Here is a 14,566-nt window from a genome sequence, read left to right on the forward strand (position 1 = left end):
CTAGTGGATGACACCTAAGGACAAATCAAGGGGCTGAGCGCTGTCTAAAAGCAGGCAATAGCAAATTGAAAAAGCTCATTGCAGCTGCAGAAAATGTAAACTCAACTGTAGGAAATTCATCAAATTCCATGTTGCATTTTTGAAACATGTAAATTTAAAGGCTAGTAAAAATGACCTTACATGGGGAAAAAAGGTGAATTCTTTGATGCTTCAGAGATGACACTGAAGAAAACAGATCTTGAAGGATATGTATGCCACTGAACACAACAGAAAGTGAGAAACAAAGTAAGAAATCAGTAGAGCTCAATGGCAAGGGTTTAGAGGTTCACTGAGTCAAACAGAAATCCTTTCAAGTTCAGACATATGGACCTAGAAAAATATTGTACAAGAACTAAATTCTAAGCAGATAATATATAGCAAATATTAGGGAAGGATAAATTCAATTTTGAAGGGTAAATAACCAACAGCATTAAAAAAACACAATTCTCTCCTCTTTCTTCAACAAGATGGCATTCTTCTTCAAGAATATAAGCAGCAAGGAACTTACAAAGAATCGGTACACACAGAGGATCACCAAAGGTTAGCTGCAAGATGAAGCTCTTGCTGAAAATTAGTATATCATTCTCCAACCATAGGACTGAGACTTGCCCTTTTCTAGGAAGAAAAATGTAAGACTGCATCAGACTAAGGTATCAGGAGATACCTTACCTAAGTATTGTGGCTAATTCATAACTGAAATTTGAAAAAAAAAATCAAGCCCAGATATAAACAAGTATGAGTTCTGAAAGATTATATATGAAATGCTGATCCGTTAGCAAAAATGTGAAATTTCATTACAGCCAGTGCGTGAAAGGGAAGTGATAAATATTTTTTAAATGCTCTAGTGGTGATCAGGGGAATTACAAAAGTAAGCAACTAGGTAAAATGTCATACTCAGGTTTAATAAATTGAAATAAGGGTTGATAAATTTTAAAGATAGCCATCAGGTAGATTTCAGATAGCCGTCAGGGAAAACTATAGTCATTTTTGAAATTACTAAAAAAAACAAGGTTTCCTAAAGGTCTTCGTTAAACAATATGAAGAATGTAGAATTATGGACAAGCTACAAAAGGATGACTAAGAACATAAGAACAACATAAGGACACGGACCTGTTGAAGAAAGAGAGGGCCATGAAAAAGGCCCATGAAGAAGGACCTAGAGAAGGGCTACAAAGACGATCAGAGGGCTGGAGCACCATTCCTATGAAGGCAGTCTGAGGGATTTGGGCTTGTTCAGCCTGGAGAAGAGAAGGCTCTGAGGAGACCTTACAGAGGCCTTCCAGTACTTAAAGGGGGCCTGCAGGAAAGCTGGGGAGGGATTCTTTGTCAGGGAGTGGAGTGATAGGATAAGGGGGAATGGTTTTAAACTAAAAGAGGGAAGATTTAGATAAGATATTCAGAAGAAATTCTTGACTCTGAGGGTGGTGAGGCAGTGGAACAGGTTGCCAGAGAAGCTGTGGATGTCCCATTCCCGGACATGTTTAAGGCCAGGTTGAATGGGGCCTTGGGCAACCAGACCGAGTGCAAGGTGTCCCTGCTCATGGCAAGGGCTTGGAACTAGATGATCTTTAAGATCCCTCCCAACCCAAACCATTCTATGATTCTAGGACTTTAGGAACATTTCCAGGGCAAGTGTGAATAATATCAGGAAAGTTTGTGCTCAGCTAGATTGAAGGACGTTAAGGATAGCACCAGCAGCTTCTGCAGTACTGAAAGGCTGAACAAGGAAAGCACGGACCTGTTGAACAAATATGGGACAGCAGACACAGCTTAGGCTGAGGTGCTCAGTGCTGTGTTTGCCTCAATTCCTCACCAACAAGGTCTCTCAGTTTTCCGTGACTAGAGGCAGGCTTCAAGGAGACACTGAATGATCAGCAGTGGGTGGCCAAGTCAATCTCAACCAGCTGAGGCTGGGATTACTTGCAAGTGGTAGACTTATGGAAGTCCATGGGGCCTGAAGGGCTGCACTGAAGTGTGCTGAGAAAGCAGACCAATGTCCTTGCAAGACTTCTCGCAGTCACCTTCAAAATGTTGTCAAGATTGGAGTAGATCTCTAACCACTGGATAAAGGAGATGTCCAGGCTATATTCAAAAATGATCAAAAGAACAATTCAGGGAACTAAGGCTGGTCAGCCTTGATTCAATTCCTGAACAACATCATGGAGAGAGTCCTCAGGCTGCCCAGGGAAGTGGTTGAGCCACCATCTCTGTAGGTATTTGAAAGACATGTAGATGTGGTAGTTAGAGACATGGTTTGGTGAAAGACTTGGCAGTACTAGGTTAATGGTTGGACTTGATGATGTTAGAAGTGGTTTCTTTTTATGATTCTATGATTTTATGATTCTATTCAACTAAAACCATTCTGTGATTCTATGATTCTATATTTCTGAGCAAACAAAGGAGAAAAAAACAGACTGGGAACAGTCAGCATAGATTCACTAAGGGTCTGTAGAGTGAGTCAGGCCCAACCAAACAGAACACCTCCTATCATAAAATGACTGAGTTTGTGGACAAGACCAGCACAATGGATGTAACTTATGCTAAGTTCAGCAAGTTTTCAGTACTGTATCCAACAATTTCTTTGTATCTAAATTAGGCCATTAGACCTGGCTGGGTGAAAAAACAAAAGGATGAATTCCTGTTTGGATGATCAGGCTCACAAGGTAGTGGTTAATGGGTTGCATTCCACTTTGAATCCAGTTACAAGTATCACAGGGGTCTACCCTGGGAGGTATCTTTACCAACATCCTGGAGGAGGTAAGGAGGCACCCTCTTATCAAATTTGCAGAAGACATGACATATGGTGGGCAGACAATTTCTCAAGGACAGGGCTTCCATTCAGATTGACCTAGAAAGGCTGGAGGAACAGGCCAACAGGAACATTGTGAGATTTAGCAAGGATAAATGTAAAACCCTGCACTGTGGTAGGAATGATGCCCTTCAACAACCCAGGCTGGGATCTGACCAGCTGGGCAATACCTGTGCAGAAGGTACCTTGGTAGACAGCGTTGCGCCTTGGTGAAAATTTCTCCCTTTTTCCCCATTACACTAAGTGTGGTGTAGAAGTAGGTGTATTACTATTGCATTTATAGTCTACATATCTGTCAAAAGCATCACTGATGCAAGTCACTAGATAAATACAAGTTACTACATTCACCCATTCTGTGTCACTGTAGCTGCCACCAATGTACTTCTGTATCTCCTGGCAGAGCTCAGAAGTGCAACAAACTGTCATAGGATACATATTGTAATGTCCTGCAATTGTTGTTATTTGTCATACATATTACTAGAAAAGTACACATAAAGTATTTACTGAGTCTCCAATTTCTAATGACAACACCTAGCAAAACTGCAGTCATTACTTTACAAGACTCTGTATAGCCATATAATTTCTAATGTAACAAGCAATAAAGCATTTTTCTGAAATATCATTGCTAACTGGTATATAAATGATACATTTAACTGCTGCCACAAAACAGTACAGTTAGAAACAGCACAAAAGGAAAAACAGCTCCTCTGTATATCTTGCAGCTATAAAAGCAACCTTGCTATTTTCTGACAGGCAAACCAATGCTAGACACAAGCGGTTATCCAGAATTGCACAGCAAACAGGTATGGAAGAGTTTTCATTTTATCAGTGAGAAGCAAGTGAGAGTGCCATCACATGCAAAAGGGTCACCAGCAGAGAAATAACAAGGAGGAGAATTATGTTGATGCCTTCAGGAAAGTGCAAGGTAGCTGTATAGTCTGGCATTAACTACAGTCTGCAGGTCTTCACTGTTTGGTGTCCTATCTTAAAATGCAGGATGCCTCTCACCTGCCCCACTTTGCACCTTTGCACATTTTAGGTGCTGCTCCATGCTGGGAAAGTAATGGCAAGAAGACAAGAGTGAGAAGCGTTTAAACTCCACAGATGAACTAAACACTATCGCAAGCTGCAAACTCCAAGCTCTTGTTCACCTGACCCTATGCTGAGGAGTGAGAAAGTTTTGCAGTCTCAGAAGTGTACATGTGTGCACGCTGCTGTGTAGGCAAGTTGCTGAAATGGAAACGACCTATCACATCACTGACTACATCCCCTTACACAAACATGCCAAATAGTATAATAATATATATGACCTGCTTCAGAAACTGCTTTTTATAACCTGTAAACTTCTGGAATAGCATACACAACCTAGCAGCCAAGCTATGGCAAAAAACAAACAAACAAACAAACAAACAAAAAAAACCACCAACAAACCTTGACAGAACTAATAACATTATTAAATCATTGAGGTTCCTTTCCAAAAGAAAGAAATTTTTCTAACTGCTTTGCCTTCAGCCTGGTTTTCAGGTTACATATTGTTCAATGTACCTTTATTCCTGGATTAAACAACTTATTCTCTGTTCAGACAGATACCTTTAGGGGAGACAAAACTCCCCAGCCTCAGTATGCCATCCAGTCTCAGCACACAGCTGCCAGACCAGACCGCAGAATAAGGAAGAAGTATTAGTTAAGTTGATGAATTCATACGGAAAATCTCTAATGCCCAAATTCTGATAGCATTATTCACTTTGGATGGGAATTTAATTTTGCAGTAGTTTTACTGATCTCAGTTGAAATACCTGCAAAGCAAAGTACTTCTAAGATGAGTATGGGTATTATAATTCCACACTTAAATAAAACCTCTCTCTTTGAATTTCTCATTTTGAAGCAGTAAGGTAATAGAAGTGTTTAAAACCAAATAAAAAGCACATAAAGTTGAAAAAGTGCTATAAAATAAAATGCCTTTAACTGAGTTTGCATATAGACAAGTTCTCCTTATAGTGAAGTGACCATGCAGTGCAATACACAAGCCACAGTTCAGCTTATTTTTTGGTTATCACTCATGAAGCATTGCAGGGAAAGATATTATACATGGCCTTTATGTTAATTTTTTTTTCTCATTGAAATTATTAGGATAATACAAATCTCATTGCTTATACTTAAGTCTTTATGACTAATTCTGATAAAGATTTCCTCTGCATTTTTTTTCCCTCCTAGGACACTAAGGATTAATTCAGAGGTGATATTAGGAAACTGGGCACAGTAAGCCAAGAGATTTGAATGTTGGCAGTGACAACTGTGTCAGAAACTAATAATGCTGCTTGCTAGTTTGAAGATCTGGGAGAACCACAGAAAAGGAAAGGTTAAGGAACATTTTGTTTTTTGGAGTAAGGAAATATCTACTCCAGTTACTGCATTCTTGTGTAACCCCCCTTGCAGAAAACATGTAGGCAGATGTATTAAGCTGTTTAAAGCCTTGGGGACATCTTAGCTTAAAGTGAATCATGGTTAGAAAAAACACTGTGAAAAGAATGACTAGGCAAAAGAAGCATTACAAAAGGCACGCTTTATTGCCATGCTGCCATTATTTGGAGGCAGAGGTCTCACTTATCAAACAGGAGGTACTGCTTGTATCTCAGAGAACATAACGTGAACTTCTTATTTTACAAAAGACAGACTCTTTCCTGTAACATGTGCAGTCACAAATCTTAATCAAGCTTCCACATTTTTAGCAGTGGGTTAGATTTAAACGTGAAGCCACCTAACACTAGCCTTTCTCATGACAAATCCTTTGGCTTCCCCTCTGATCCCCAATTTCCCTGCAAAATTTCAGTGCCTTTGAGATGGTGGTGACATCCTCACTTTACCAAGGAAAGCAGTGCAGTCTGAATAAAATCAGTCTCTCTGCCAGTGGACTCTAATTCTATCCAAACAGAATCATAAAACACAGTAATGGCAATAGAGGTTCAGTGGTGAAATTCATAGCATCAGCATCTACAAGAAATAGCTTGAGTCCTCCAAATTTATTTGGCATTTTCCAAGAGAACATACTCTTAATTACCATTCATTCACGTTGCATTTGAGACAGTGATGTAAAGATCTAAGGAATACAGAAATTATGCTTTGCTTTGCTGCCACAATGTTTTGGCACTTAAAATGCTGATTGTCTTGATTTAAATATCATCTGCAATGGGGATCAAGTGTGAATAAAAGATGCCCTACATAGTACTTTATGACTTTCATGCCTCTATTCCTGGCTCTGCCTGCTGATATTATTATTAATACTCCCACAGGTATTAAAAGTCGCCATTTGCTTGGAAACATAGTCCATTTTAAAACTGTATCAAATTTTAATCAAATTAATCAGTGAAGCAGAGAACAAAATTCCATCAGTCTCAACTGAGGTTATGCACAGATCTACTTCAAGACTCTCTAGGGAATGGGAACAATTCACTAGTTCTTCCTAGTGTATTGCCTAACAACATTTTGTCTGCTCTTCTTAACATAAGCTTCTGGACACCAGGACTAGGAAAAGCAGCCCAAGCACCGTAATAGCCAAGAAAAGGAAGATAGAAGAGTTCTGAACAAAAGCTGGCTACAAGATCTATAAGTTGAAATGCAATAACTACTGAAATGTTCCATAGGAATGAAGTGTTCTGCTGGCAGCTTGAATCCTCCTATTTTTCATAAAAGATATCAGAAGGACCACACACTGTCAGATCTGGTGCTAGCTGGAAATCTGAAATGAAAACCTATTAACTACTTGTTACATCTGTGCAAACCTACTGACTTCAATCTCTTTCATTTGTCTGACTTTTCAGTAGCTGGCTAGATAGTACTATGAGCAGAATCTGGTTCATTTTCTTCAAATACTTAAACTTATTTCCATTCTGGCCCTCAAAGCTCCCCAAGGTACAATTTGATCTGTTAGAAAAAAAGAGCATCAGCTTTTTTTCTGTATTGCTTATTCATGTTTGCCACTTTGCAGTAATTCAGCATGGTAAACAAACAGCTTTTCTGTTATGTGCTGGTTTGAGATCCAATTCTGGCAGTTTTGTAAACTAAAGTTTTACACTCTCACCATAGTTAGGATAACTTCATTCCCTAATGGATACTTAACACATCTAATTACTCTATTTCTGAGCTACAAGCACTTTGATAAATGTCTCTGTTCTTTCATTTCAGAAGCTTTCCAGCTGCAACATTTTCTACTGAATAAAACATTTTCAGTGACTTTGCCCATAAATAATACAGCACAAAGACCGATGTAGTCCCAACTGTACATAATAACCTTAGAATTCCACTGGGGATTTCCTAGTGACATCATAATATACTACATGAAAAAGCTGAAGATGTATTAAGTTATAGTTTGGGAATATTTTATGCTTTTTTACATATGATAAAAAACTCAGATATTTGTCACAGTAATTTGAACATTTTTCTGGACTACTTCAAAATCAGAAGAATCATAATTTCAAAGCAGGATGCAGAGGCATATTTCACATTTGTAAGGATAAAGAGAATGACTGAATATATCATCATTATTTATTTTGCATATACAAATGTGAGTGTTGTTTGTTCGAACTCCTTAGTCAAATGTAGAACTTTCTAAACTTAAAAATAATATATCAGCCTCTGTCTAAACCTCAAGATGAACATCAACAAACATCAATGAAGAATTTCATTTTACTCCCCTGTAAACTGTGAAGGGATTATAGTTGGGACTACCGAGTCAGTTGGGTTGCATCAAAATACCCCTGCAGCACTCCAGAATCTCAAAGTCTGTAAGTCAGATCTCAAAAGGAAATTGTAACTCAATTTAACTGGCAATGCAACTGTGACAGGGGAATGATCTCAGGTGCTTTAGTCTGTTTTACACGCCTCTGTCTTACAGTGCACAGAAAGAAAGACAACAATTGCAGACACTTCATTTCCAGTTGGGAACAAACACGGGCTGGTACTGCCTGGGCTGAAGACAACAGAAATTTGGACCATGGCACACCAAATCCTCCCTTTTGATGAAGGAGCATGAAGAAAGAGAAAGTGCAAGAGGACGCTCCTAATGGGGAGAGTCAGCAGGCAACTGTGTGCTCAAAGCAAGGGGCTGCTTTTACTCTTGGGTCTGAGCTTGGGCATACAGTTGCAAATGAAACCTGGCTACAATTGGAGATGTTTATTTGTCCATGTGCATAGATTGGTTTTAACATGTAGAAAACCTTCACATACAGGAAAAGTGCCTTAGTGAGATTGTAGTGATTGGCTAAGTATGCAGTGGTGCTTGAACCTAACCTGTGAATTCACAGGAGCCCAGAGCTTCCCCTACCCAATCTACATCCCTGAGCTCACTGTCTCAGGGGGCATTTCAAAGAGATTTGGAAAGCAGCTGAACTAGAGGCAGCAAGACCACAGAAGACAGGGAGCTGAATCAACAACTGGAGTGAGAAAACTCTAAGGTCAGTATTGAGCCTGACTTGAAGGTCAACTTCTTATCTTCCTAGAGAAAGAAATACAGCAGAATGTGTCTCTCTTCTTTAAAGCTACTTTATCCTTTTTGCAAAGAAGGATTTATGGAAAAGGCTATGTTTGTCACTCTCAAATACTTCTGTGCACATGTAGCCTCAAGATTAAAAACCTGCTTTTGAAAAATGGCTAGCTACCCCTTGGAGAGCTTGGCTAGCTAATGCTTCAATGCATTTGCTAGTTTCTGCTTGACCCAGGAGGAAGGATTTAGGTGGGTAGTGGGAAGGTCATTGGAGTGGTGGGAGTGAGTGCAACTCAGCATGCTGCTTGCTGAAGGAGAGCAGACAAGCACAAAAAGGCAGGGAGAGAGGGTAGGACACCTAGAAAGGTTTCTGTGGTGTGGAGAGATGAAATGATATGGAAAAAAGGATGGGAAGGTCCAACAGAAGAATAGTTCACCATAAAGGGACAGGAGAATATGAGGACATTCATGTTAGGGAGGCATGAAGCAAAAGAACCACTAGACAGAAAAAAAAAGTGAACTAATTTGATCTGTTAATGAAATAAGAGAGCACCAGGGAGTGGAAGGTGAGAAGAAAACTGGTCAGTAATTTTTAATTGTTGCTATTACCACATTTTTTTGCTTTGGCAAGAAAAGGTGAATTCGGATTTGATCTCCCCATATGTGGAAGAAGGGCCCTCCTGATCCAAGTGTCAGAGCACAAGTAATGTGCATTGCATTTGAGAGGAAAGCACAGCCTGAAAACACACACCAGCAATTTATACTTTCCTGCTTCAGATACTGATATACTGGTTATCCAAACTCAACTGGTTTTTGCAAAATATGTATGCATATATATATATATGTGCATGTATACATGTCACAGAATAGCAGCTGCCAGAGGCCAACAATTCTGATATTAAAGTTTAAGTGTCTCCAGGGTGACTGGAAGTCTATTGTCTATGGAATACTGTTCTGATAGCTTCCAAACTACTACTCAGGAGGAGGATAATTATTTCTCCCTTTTCTCACATTTAAATAGAACATTCATACCCTTCCACGTGTATGCGCAACCTTCCTTTCCCTCAGTTCATCCAACTTACTGGATAGAGTTCTCAATGCGCGTGATGGTGAGGAAAGCTGCTAGGTTTGCCGTGTAGGAGGAGATGACAATCAAAGCAAAAAGCCACCAAGCCCCCATCATCAGTCGTGTTGCCAGGGTTGTATATGGGACCTCTCCTCCTGTGGGGAAGAAGAAAAAGCAAGAGTTTTAATTTGGCAGAAGGAAACCCAGATCTTCATTATTCAAGCCTCGCACCGGAGAACTGTACCCCAAGGTTGGCAGGGTATTTGTTTTCATAAAATGAGCAGGATTTTGGAGCCACGCTTTCTATGCAATATAAGTACTGAAGGATGTGCACAGTCAGCCATCATTACTGTATTTAATCTCTTTTGCTGTTGTGTCTTTAACTGCAGTTCATCCACCTGTCCTGTCCAGTAATGGCAATAGACTTCAAGATCTCAGAACAAAAAGAGAGGAAAGAAATTCTTACAATGTTCTTTCCTTAGAGATCTTATCTACAAATGTTAATTAAGCTTTTCTTACATTCTTGAGAATATGAAGTTAAAAAACCACATCAAAACACAATTATTTTTCACAGTTCTGTAGCCAAGCAGATGCTCATGAGAGCCATACCTACGTGTACCACTTGCTACAAGTCCACCAGGACACACACAAAAAAACATGTGCGAAAGAAGAGTGCAAAATAATTTTGTATTCCCATAGCTACTTTTCTTCAGAATTTAAACGCCATGAAAACAAAACATTAGCAGCAATTAAATCTACCAGCACTTTAGTGGCTCACAGGATCTGAGCTGCTCACTACTGCTCATATGAACAGAGACCCTTTTAGCAAGCCATGAAAAGCATTATATTTTGTGTGAATAGGTGCCCCCCAAACATGGAGTCTTTGAAATAACCTTTCAGTTAAAAATATACAAACCCACAGTTTTTTAGATGAAAGAAAATGCATTCTTTTATAAATATCCATTATGACTGTAGTGCAAGTTTTGTCACAGCTACAAGCAACTAGGAAGGACAGGTGAATCCAACAAACACCCAGAGTCAACTGCTAAAGATGTTCACCCTTTCCCTCTCCACCTGTACTCAGTACTTCGAAAAGTGGTCATTATTTTGATGGAGCTTTCTCAGATGCAAAATCTTATGATAGTATGATGGCTGGAATTTTCATAAGCAAAGCAGCTTGTTACAGATTTGATCACGTATAAGTATTTCATACTGGATCTTCACTTACATAAAAAGTTCTTCATGTTTCCCTAGTAAATGGGAAGACAAATTATATTTACTCCTATTCTAAATACAAATAACTTTTAGTTGTGAACACAAACTGTCTAGACATTTACTCAGTGCTTGAATATGAGGGACTGCCTTACTGGTTTTGTTGAGTGTTTGTCCTACCTATCTAAAGTACTGGGAATTCTGCATCATCATACAAAAATCAAATCTGAAGCTTTTTTTCTACCTCAGTCATGTGGAGTTGTGCTACATGTGAAATAGTAACTGACTCCATTCATTTATATTTTCAGTGCATAAGTATTCAAATTTTTGCCTTTTAAGAATTCCAGTACCGAAAGACAAAAATATATGTTAGACCTCTGCAGTCAGAAATAAATTTCTTTCTATCTCCAAGATGCTATGTAATTATCTGAAACAAGAATCTTCCAATCAGATCAGGAGATATTATTCCAATATAAGGACTTCCAAAGATGAACATTAACTTCAACATCTGAAGATGTTTTCCCTCTTGCATAAATTTTAAATGATTTTTAATAGGACATTTCCCCTTTACAACAGTTTTTGCAATGTCTTTGGAATATTTCATTTGAAAATGAATTTTAATCAAATGAAAAGACATCTATATCAATTTATAGGAACAGGCTGTTTGTCCTTTTAACTTTCAGGTCCCAATCCCTGCAGATAATTTTGTATTAGGTTGAAATGAGTAGAGTGATAGAGGAGAAGCCAATGATCTCCTGGGCATCCGTGCATTTTCATTTTTCAACTTAATGAGTAAAACTTTAAGTTCCCACATTTTTATTGAAATGAAATGTCAGAAAAGAGAGGACCACTGAAAGTCAAGCAGCTGTCTTCTGGGTAAACTCAAGTTTCAACTGATGATGTTGTTCAACAAGTGATCATGAAGTCCATGACAGATCCCTCAGCAACAACATTCCCCTACTGTTCATACAGTGGAGTTTTCCCATACATCAGTAGGGTTGTCCCCACCATTCACTGCTGTCTCTTCTTTATTAACACTCATGTTAACAACAGATTTTAAATAACTGTGAGTGCTGATCATCCCAGTGTGCTTAGTTCACCTAGCTGTTCATGAAGAAGTATTGTTCCTAACGCATACTTACATCTTGTGTACCAGCAGCCAATAAATGGAACTTGAGGACAAAGCTTGCATGCAAATACAAGAAACACAGACCAAAATAACTCAGTGTCCCTGGCTCAACCTGACTCAAAAATCTTTGCACTGATGTTTCTTAAAACATTGCTAAAGGACTGATATGGCAGCTGCAGGGGTGTATGATTTCTAAACACAACAGACAGGCTACTCCACCTATCCTAGCGAAGTAAATAAAGAAACAAAAAACAATGGAGATTTTTTACTGCCATAGAATCATTTCTTTGGCATCTAGTAGGAGAATTAATGCCATACAGTCTTGTTCTATTGTACTGTTTGCTAAAACACTTCCCTCACCCTGACAGCTCACCTTATGAAACGTCTTCATTCCTCTCCCCTAATTTTGTTTCTAGGGATAAAACTCTCTAGAGTTTTGTTGTTGTTTTTTTGTTGTTTTTCCCAGTCCAAATTTACTTGGTTTCTCAGTTCAGAACAGCACTGAGTCATTGAGGAGAGAAGTAATCATTGGTTTTCCATTAGCGTTACGGGGAAAAAGAGCTACAAAACCAACAGTTGCCATTCGTAACGGTAAAGTAGCATGCGTGTAAACCTCCCAGGGCTCTGCTTTGTGGAAGCATTCCCAGTACCAAGTATGGATTTCATGTATGTGTACGCTTTTATGGATCACAGCATATATTAGTTATGGGTGGCTTTGCACAGGACAGATATGTACGTACACACACAGTGCGAGGGAGGAGGGAGCCAAGAAGAGTACCCAGTCTCTCCCTTCTGTCTTTCTTACTAAACCAGTAAAGCTTAACCCGTAATGGCAAAGGGTGCAAGCTGATGTCATATAAACACAAGTTGGTGGCCAGAGTAAAACCCATCCTACCACACCTCATTCCCACAGCAAAATTAATCCATGTGAGTTAACATGCTGGCTGCAGTTACACCAAAAAGACTACTATCGTAGTCTGCCAAGCAACTCCTAAAAATACCGAGCTCCATTCATGAAACAAATGGAAATGAAAGATGATACTCAGTGGTCCTGGAGTTGCTTTGCAATGCTAAGAGACAGACCTCAAATGAATACAGAGGCTGTATTATTCTTTAGACCTGGCTCTCCCAATACCTTGCAACACACAGAAGCGTATAATGGAGCACAAATGGCACTACCTATAGATCATGTATTTGTGACTACAGCTCCCAGTATAATTCAGTCAACACTCTTGATGTGTACTAAAAATCATTTAAAAATCTCAACCGCCTTTAAAATTTTTAGACTGCATGTGCAGGGATGAAAATATATTTTCCAGAGTAAACTAAACTAAAAAAAAGCAATCTTACTGGTAACTTTCTGAAATAGCTGATTTACCTTAGAAGTGACAGTAAAAGCAATTACTTTTAGTCCTCCCACTCTAATATAATGCAGCTCTCCTTCATTAATCCTAGGCTAGTTTAATGCTGGCCTACTTCAGATGACAGGCTTAGACTGCAACTTATTTTATCAATTTTTGTTTATTTCCATTTCCTTCCAAGTGTTTCAAGCTAACTATCAGCAGGCAAGAAAAATAATGCACTGTCTAGGCAATGCAAACGCTATAATGTATAATTATGACAGACCTAAATATCAGAAAAAGCCACCTTAGGAGATAAAATGTTAACCTATACAACACCAGTACAGATTTCTAATACATTTGAAGTCATTCCTGCCTATTAGCCTTAAGTTTAATGGCTTAAAGTAAAACTGGTAATACAGAATTATAGACAGGATTTATAAAATCATGAGTCAAAAATGGCCAAAACAGGAAAACGGAGGTTCACAACCTGGTGAGACCTTGGTATTCTGTAATTCTGGATTAAACTGAAATAATTCAAACTGCATAGATTTTTTCTCTAGACACCTTGTTTTCATGGATTTGTCAATTGCTTGTTTCAAGGAAAAAACTATTCATCTACGTAGTCTAGAGCCTGGAAAGTGTATCAGATAAAAGTCCTTATTGACAACAAAAAAATGGCGAACTGTTTCATGAAGAAGTTTTAACCACAGTTAGCATTTCTGAGGTCAGGTCTGGTGGCAGCCATCTTGTTGAAAAGCGATGCAATTTTTGTCATTAGCCATCCAGGCAGGACATTTGCAAGATAAGATCTCTCTCTGATTCAATTTCGATTCAACAACATCACTGGGAATGCAGAATATTAACAAAAAAAAATTAATTTGTTTAACAGCTCAAAAAGCATTTATTATTATTATTATTATTGTTATTACTAAAGCAAATAATTTGACAGCATAGAGCCCACAACACTGAAAAAACTCAGAGTGGATCTGTAATTAAATTAGTTCTATTGTGTCAACTATAAACCTAATCTGGGTAGCTCTACATGACCTGACATTGTGGTTAACCGTTTGTTTTCTGTCCCTCATTTTCCCTTGGGTTTGAATGACAAAAATAGTGACTTTTTAAACAACTACACACACATAGAATAGCCATAAAAGACCATTATTTTATGTCCCAAATTTGAAAACACCATTAGATGATGTTCTGGGGGTGAGTTAAGAGCCAGAGTGTGAATCTACTGCAGCTACTCCATACACGAAGAGAGAGGCTTGGGCCAGAAGGCTCTATGGCCCTTCCTACAGGGATGACACTAGGAGGATCACGAACTGTGATGTCTATTTGTGAAAAACATAGCTGTCACTGAAAATGCAAAGACCAGATTCTTTACATTCTATAATATAAGAAATTCAATTTGTCACCAACACTTTCTATTGACAGCTCTCACTTTACGAACTTATCTCAGTTGCCAACAACTTTGTCAAATTTCCAT

At 38.7% G+C, this 14,566-nt stretch overlaps 1 protein-coding gene across 13 annotated transcripts in view; it reads right to left on the minus strand.

The window, feature by feature from the left end:
- Nucleotides 1–14,566, minus strand: part of GRID2 (glutamate ionotropic receptor delta type subunit 2) — an 804,597-nt gene that overhangs the window by 108,426 nt on the left and 681,605 nt on the right. For all 13 annotated transcript variants that reach the window (XM_083834802.1, XM_083834813.1, XM_083834803.1 and 10 more), the window contains one exon: nucleotides 9,410–9,548. In XM_083834802.1, the coding sequence (XP_083690928.1) occupies nucleotides 9,410–9,548 (139 nt within the window). The remainder of the gene's footprint in view (nucleotides 1–9,409; nucleotides 9,549–14,566) is intronic.

This window comes from Anser anser, assembly GCF_964211835.1.
Source record: "Anser anser genome assembly, chromosome: 4".
NCBI lineage: Eukaryota > Metazoa > Chordata > Aves > Anseriformes > Anatidae > Anser > Anser anser.